General features: G+C 54.2%; 3 protein-coding genes across 3 annotated transcripts in view; 1 reads left to right on the top strand and 2 right to left on the bottom strand.

The window, feature by feature from the left end:
• The window catches only part of Cfb (complement factor B), a 6,148-nt gene extending 5,533 nt beyond the window's left edge, over positions 1 to 615 (bottom strand). Inside the window, exons 1-2 of the mRNA XM_005370798.2 lie at positions 445 to 615; positions 129 to 362 (exon numbers count right to left, since the gene is read on the bottom strand). Of these exons, the coding sequence (XP_005370855.1) occupies positions 129 to 362; positions 445 to 511 (301 nt within the window). The 5' untranslated portion in view covers positions 512 to 615. The remainder of the gene's footprint in view (positions 1 to 128; positions 363 to 444) is intronic.
• Positions 1 to 6,857, top strand: part of LOC101994656 (RT1 class I histocompatibility antigen, AA alpha chain-like) — a 629,094-nt gene that overhangs the window by 249,138 nt on the left and 373,099 nt on the right. The window lies entirely within an intron of this gene.
• Positions 979 to 6,857, bottom strand: part of C2 (complement C2) — a 14,291-nt gene continuing 8,412 nt past the window's right edge. Inside the window, exons 8-18 of the mRNA XM_005370799.2 lie at positions 6,450 to 6,590; positions 4,738 to 4,827; positions 2,980 to 3,120; positions 2,783 to 2,877; positions 2,579 to 2,696; positions 2,323 to 2,488; positions 2,140 to 2,216; positions 1,952 to 2,043; positions 1,692 to 1,818; positions 1,553 to 1,602; positions 979 to 1,408 (exon numbers count right to left, since the gene is read on the bottom strand). Of these exons, the coding sequence (XP_005370856.1) occupies positions 1,235 to 1,408; positions 1,553 to 1,602; positions 1,692 to 1,818; positions 1,952 to 2,043; positions 2,140 to 2,216; positions 2,323 to 2,488; positions 2,579 to 2,696; positions 2,783 to 2,877; positions 2,980 to 3,120; positions 4,738 to 4,827; positions 6,450 to 6,590 (1,271 nt within the window). The 3' untranslated portion in view covers positions 979 to 1,234. The remainder of the gene's footprint in view (positions 1,409 to 1,552; positions 1,603 to 1,691; positions 1,819 to 1,951; positions 2,044 to 2,139; positions 2,217 to 2,322; positions 2,489 to 2,578; positions 2,697 to 2,782; positions 2,878 to 2,979; positions 3,121 to 4,737; positions 4,828 to 6,449; positions 6,591 to 6,857) is intronic.

The following is a 6,857-nucleotide window of genomic DNA, read 5'->3' as shown; positions in this document are numbered from 1 at the left end:
CCCACTGCTCAGCCCGCAGCTCTGTCCCTGCCACCCACTGCTCAGCCCGCAGCTCTGTCCCTGCCATCCACTGCTCAGCCCACAGCTCTGTCCCTGCCACCCACTGCTCACACTCCCAAACCTCCAACCTCGGCATTCTGCTCTCTTGACAATCTTCTGGTCTCGGGTCTGCAGGGCACTCCAGGAGCCTGAGGATCTGCAGGTCCGGGTCGGCACAGGATATGGGTAGAAGCCCGCGGGACACAGGTACTCCAGGGCCTGGCCACCTTGGAGAAGCTGGAAGGAGCCACCTTTGATCTCTACTCCTTCCAGAGAGCAGGGGACCTGGGGCCGGTCTGCGAGCATGGGAGTTGTGCTCACACCTGAGGAGAAAGGCCGGTGAAGCCCCAGGAGGCCAAGAACAGATGCTGGGGACAAAATGAGGACGAGGTGTCTTTTGCTTACCTCCGGAGCAGAGGCCTAAGACCAAGAGAACCAGGCAGGTCTGAGGACTCAGGCTATACCCCATCATCACAGAGAGCGAAAGAGAGGCCCGCGGCTAAAAGCCCTCTCCAGTTCACTCCGGGTGTCAACTTGGCTCGCTGTCCAAACTGAAACTGCAGCGCTGGGCCTGGCTACACCCATTCCCACTGGCCCTTTTATGCAATCTGCTCTGGCACCTGCTTTTGGCCAGCCTGCCCACACAGACATTGCTTTCCTGGAACTTTCAAGAAGGAGGGCCCCTGCTGAGCCGCCAACTGAGGAAACAGAAACTATCCCAGCCCCATTTCTTTATTGACCAAGTGCCAGGACTTCCTTTGCTGAGGGCCCCCTTAGCCCCCAGACCCTCCCAGCAGGCCCAGACCACCCCCTTAGAGGCCAGCTTCCCATGGACTGTGATGGGGCAGAGTCCAGCCGCTGTTTGTACAGCAGGGTCTCTGACCTTCCTGGAACCTCCCTGGCCTCCCCACCCCCAAGACATACGACAGGCCGATGTGGAAATCACTGTTTTTATTAATTTCATAACTGGGAAATTCCGCGTGAGAGTGAGAAGCGCAATCCATGCACTCTGAGGAAGGTTTGCACACAGGCAGGGCAAGGCCGCCGGACAGAGGTCCCAGTACAACCCTGGGGATTCCCCGCCTTTTGCCACTATCTCTGGGTTCCTGGGGCCCAGGGTTTATGTACCCAGGAGTGAGGACACTCAGAGGTCATGGCAGAAGGGGTCAGAACAGTAAAGGACTCAGGGACCATGTTAAAGAGGCAAAAAGTTGAGGACTCCATCCAGGTGCTGACGCAGCCAGGGCTGCAGGCGGAAGAGATTGATGTGGAAGTCTCTGGGCTTCACACCCTGGGGGGGCTTCCTGCGCAAGTTTTTGTTGGAGGAACCTTGACAAGGGTCGTAAAGACCCCAGCTCACCAGGCCCACCTGGAGGAAGAGACACGGGGTTGGACAGTGCCAGCCCTACTCCAAGACTCAACCCTTCTGTTCCTCAAAGGGCTCCCACCTGGCCCTACAAGAAGGACTCACACCCTGCCTGGCAGCCAGCCCCCTCCAAGCCCCACTTCCCACCTGGAAAAATCTGTATCTCCGCTCAAGGAAAACCGCGCCCCCAGATTCTCCTGCAGGGAAAGAAGGGACAAGAGACAGCGTCACCCAGGGCAGATGTCACGGTAACATCTCCCTGGGAGTGCAGGGACGGCTTTCTCACCTTTGCAGGGACTGTCATCCTGCTCCATCCCACTGCACAGGAACTGGTCTGTCACCACCTCACTGACATCTGTCAAGCTGGGGAAGGCGTTTTTGTTTTCGGAGACGGCCTTGATACAGTTTGTCCGCTGCAATGTGGGGAGTAGGAGGGAAGAATGCCAGGAGACATTAAGCAGACCAGCAAGGCCCTGGAGAAGGGGAGACTCCAGGCAGGACATTCTGGAGCTCCACCCCCCCGCAGGATCCCTTCTGAGCTCTCACCTCTGGTCCTGTCCTGAGGTTGATGTTCAGTTTGTTCCCATTCAAAGCCACAAAATGTGCAGGAACCTTCTGCTGCTGCAGAAGTTCAGTCTCTGCCAGCGGGGAGAAGGCAGTGTCAGCACAGGCTTCCTTACCCAGAGCCCCTGCATCCACCCTGCCAGCATAGCCAAGCTCTGTCCCCAGCTCACCATGCTCTCTGCAGGTGCCCCCTTGGGATCTCCGAAGAGCCATATTGGCCTCCACAGTGCAAGGAAGACAGATGGGCCTGGGGAGAAAGGTGACCGTCACACGGGCCCGCCCTCAGTATCTCCTCTGGTACTTTCCAGAACGCTGTCCTCTGTAGGCTGCCCTCCCAACCCGGGCTCAGGCACCTGGCATGGGTGGACATTTTCACTTTCTGGGTCAGCTTCAGCAGGGCAATATCATCAGCGTAGAACTCAGAGATGCCCTGGCTCTGCTTTGCGTGGACGTCAAACCCTGGGGCAATCAGCGCCTTCTCCACGAGGAATTCTTTGCCGTAAGGAGAGGTGGGATCCCCTAGGGACAGCGGTGGATTAGGGTGGACCAGAAGAGACCGAAGGCTGACCTGAACCGGTGGTGACGGGCCGGCTGCAGCCCCTGACTTACCCACAGTGACCCTCCACAGGTGCTGGTCCTCCATCTGGGTATCATGGAAGCAGTGAGCTGCTGTCAGCACCCACTGGTCAGAGATGAGGGACCCCCGGCAAGTCTCCTTGCTCTTGGGCTACAGGGAATAGACAACAGTCTGGGTTGGCTGTTTCTGGCTGTTTTCACCTCTGGGATCCAAGCCCTGCCCCTCCTTCCCGATACCTTAAAGGTGACATGCCAAGGTGTCCTCTCTTGGTCAGAGGCATTGGCAGACATGTTCCCGACCCCACAGATGGTATCCGTCAGCTTGGAGACATCTGTGGGCGAAGGCGGGGAAGGAGGTGGGTGATGGGTACGGGTCCAGGCTGGCACCCCGAGCCCCCAGCTGATTCCCCACTCCGCTCTCTGCGGCCACGCACCCAGCATGTGCTCAAAGACCTGCTGCACGGCCTTTGCGTCCTGCAGGATGAAGGCATGCCTCTCACCATCCTTCTTGGATGCCAGCTCGTTCAGTTCTTTCCAGTCCACGTCCAGGTTGCCCACCCCGATAGCATAGATGTCTGAGGGGAAGGAGGGAAATCAGAAGAGCCTGTGGCCGAGAGCCCACCCAAGACGTGAGGCGGGTACCTGAACTCCCCGAGCCAACAAAGACCTGAATTAGACGGACTCTGCCTCCTCCATCCCCGCCTGTCTTCCTCTCCTCCTGCCGCCATCCCTGGACCCCAACCCTGCTCAGGCCTCTGCCCCAGCCGTCCACACAGCTCTTCAGCGAGGTCTTCTAAGTGTGCGATGCCCCAGACCCTGGCACGCCCTACCCACTCGGCTTCGCTTCGTGGCACTGGGTACCTATCACTCGCAGGCTGAACGACTGCCTTGTTTACCCTGTGTATTGCCTACAGGAGGTAGAACTGTGTCTCCTAGAAGAATGTGTTCAGGTTCTATTGTGAATGTGACCTGCAGTACAAACAAGGTTTTCTTTTGGGGGGGTGCGGGTGTTGAGACAGGGTTTCTCTGTGTAGCCCTGGCTGTCCCGGAACTCGCTCTGTAGACCAGGCTGGCCTCAAACTCATAGATCCTCCTGCCTCTGCCTCTCAAGTGCTGGGATCAAAGGTGTGTACCACCACTGGGGAAACAGGCCTGGTATTACCAGCACTCAGGAGGTGGAAGCAGGAAGATCAGGAGTTCAAAGCCAGCCTTAGTTACTTAGTGAGTTAGAGGCCAGCCCAGGCTTGTCCCAAAAATAAAACAAAAGAGGGCCGGAGTGATGGCTCAGCCGTCAAGAGTGCTTGCTGCTCTTCCGGAAGGCCTGAGTGTGTTCCCAGCACCCATGGCCTGTAGCTCCATCTCCAGGGGCAGCAAGGGCATGCACACGCATGTGGCATCCATTCACACAGACACACACATCTACAGAGACAGAGATAAATATATTCATAATAGGAGTAGACAGAGGGCTGGGGAATAGTTCAGTGGCAGAGTACTTGCTTGGTAGGCACAAGATAATAAATACATAGGAAATTTGAACCCAAACATAGCTCGCTGGACACTGTGAAAACAGGACAGAAAACGCGGTGAAGACAGAGTTGGAGGTTGGGGTCTTGTGGCTACAAGCCAAGGACACCTGCAGCCACCAGGCCTCTACATAGCAAGACCCTGTCCCCCCCCCCAAAAAAAAATGCAATTGTTTTCTGTCATAGATCAGTACTTTGTGGTCACCCTGAACCTGAGAAGTCATTTGTTCCTTAGCAGCCTGCCAACGCCTCACCTAAGTGTCTCCTGCTGAAGGGACATGGGAGGGGACAGTCCCTACGGGGAACCCAGGCCCTTCTTCCTGCAAAGTTTCCTGAAACATGAGATGGTAATGGCATGGCGGCGGACAATACTGAGCACCAGTTCTCTGCACCAGACCACACTTTCATCGGCACCTTCTTCCCCTTCCCACCCACAGAAGATGCTCCGGTGCCGACAGCACCACTCAGGACAGAAGAAGCAGCAGCCCACAGCCCAGCCCTCTGGAGACGGAACTGGAGTAGGGACCATAGCCAGTTTGGTACCCAGGTCCTCCATGTGATACTCAGCCACTGCCACACAGAACTACCTGGAAACCCTTATGGCTCAGAGCCAGTGCTGATTCACACTGGAACCCCCGGCAGAGGAGCTTGGATGGGGCAGAGCCTTACCCAGATAGTCGTTCCTGTTCTGACCGATGTCCAGGATACTTCTGATGTTATCAACTGCTGGCTTGGGAGAGCCACCCATGTTGGACTTTCCTAGACAGAGAAGGGAGAGAATCCTCCATCTGGATTGAATGCAGAATTTCTCACAGCTCTGGGAACACGGGGAACATTCAGCCATTTTAAAACACACCGTTTGGGGCTGGAGAGATGGCTTGGTGGGTAAGACTACTTGTTGCTCTTCCAGAGGACCTGTGTTCAGTTCCCAGCACCTACATGGTGGCTCACAACTATCTAGAACTCCATTCCCAGGGGATCCGATGCCCTATTCTGACCTCCAAGGGCTCTAGCCTCACATATAATGCACATACATACATACATACATAATACACGCAGGTGAAACCAAGAAAACACATGAAGACAAACCGTTTCTGTAAAGCAAACAGCAGAGAACAGAACCCGAGTGGGGGCAGCCTCTACCAAAGGAACTGCAGACAAAGAGCTAACTTGCAGGTTTTAGAAAGAATTGGAGAAACTGGGTGCTAAGAAAATAAAACTCCCACCTGGCGGTGGTGGCGCAGGCCTTTAATTCCAGCACTCAGGAGGCAGAGGCAGGTGGATCTCTGTGAGTTCCAGGCCAGCCTGGTCTACAAGAGCTAGTTCCAGGACAAGCTCCAAAGCTACAGAGCAAACCCTGTCTCAAAAAACCAAAAATAAATAAATAAATAAATAAAACTCCCAATCAATAAATGGGCAAAAGAACTGAATAGACAGTTTTCAAAAATAGAAACACAAAGGCCCATAACTATTTTTAAACGTGTTTGGTGCCCTTACTCATCAAGGAAATGCAAATTAAAACTACATTGAGACAACCATTTCACCCCAGTCTGAACAGCTGACACCAGCCAACCTCACAATCAGTCTGGAAAGGATGTAGAAAGGAAGGAGCCCTCTCACTGCCAGCCAAGATGCAAAGTTACGTACAGTGGTGTGGAGATCATGCCGGACATTTCTCAGAAACATTCAGAACAGAGCTACCGCATGCCCCAGCTGTTTCACTCCCGGGCATGTGTACCCGGAGAACTGCACACCCTTCGCCAGCTGTTTCACTCCCGGGCATGTGTACCCGGAGAACTGCACACCCTTCGCCAGCTGTTTCACTCCCGGGCATGTGTACCCGGAGAACTGCACACCCTTCGGGAGGGATTTCTGCGCCCTCATGACTGTTGCTGCCTAATTCACTAGAGCAGACAACTGGAATCAGCCTTGTCACCCACCAACAGGTGAGTGGATAATGAAAATGTGTGTGTGTGTTTATGGGCTGGCTGTTGTGGCACATACTTGTAATTCCAGCCACTCTTGCAGGCTGAAGCAAGAAGACCAGGAGTTCGAGGTCAGCCTGGGCTACAGAGTAAGAGCCAGAGTCTTAAACAAAATAAAATAAAGTAAGTAAGGCATGGGTGTGTACATCTTTCATCCCAGAACTTGGAAGACAAGACAGAGGCAGGTGGATCTCTGTGAGTTTGAGGCTGGTGTGGTCTACATAGTGAGTTCCAGACCAGCTAGGGCTACCCAGAGAAACCCTGTCTCAAAGCTAAACAAACAAAAAGACCACATGAGTCCCCCAGTGGCAGAAAGACAACCAGAACACAAGACCTAAGAGCCTGTCCTGACGCTGCCCACTGTTGCCGACCTCCAGCAGCGAGGGAGATACCCACCGTCTGTCAGCAGGATAATGGCGTGGCGGATCTCATGCCAGGCAGAGGTCGCCAGGCTGAAGCGGGCGATCATGTTATTCATCATGAGATAGACGCTGTTCAGAGCCTTGAAAATGTTAGTCCCAGAGGCGTTTTCATGATCTGGAATGTGCCAGAAAAAAAAAAAATCTCTTGAAAACAAAAACGACAAAAACCCTCTACCTGACTGGGACTGGGGCGTCTCTGTGTGTGAGAGAGCCAGAAATGCAAGGAGTCAGTGTGTCTGATAAGCTTGGATATCTTGTATATCCACCTTAGAATGTTCACTGCAGAATCAGATGTGATGGTGCAAATCTGTAATCCCAGCACTCAGAAGGCAGAGGCAGGAGGATCTCTGTGAGTTTGAGGCCAGCCTGGTCTACAGAACAA

This window comes from Microtus ochrogaster, unplaced genomic scaffold (genome assembly GCF_000317375.1).
Source record: "Microtus ochrogaster isolate Prairie Vole_2 unplaced genomic scaffold, MicOch1.0 UNK87, whole genome shotgun sequence".
NCBI classification, from domain to species: domain Eukaryota; kingdom Metazoa; phylum Chordata; class Mammalia; order Rodentia; family Cricetidae; genus Microtus; species Microtus ochrogaster.
This window is presented reverse-complemented; position numbering and strand designations above follow the sequence as displayed.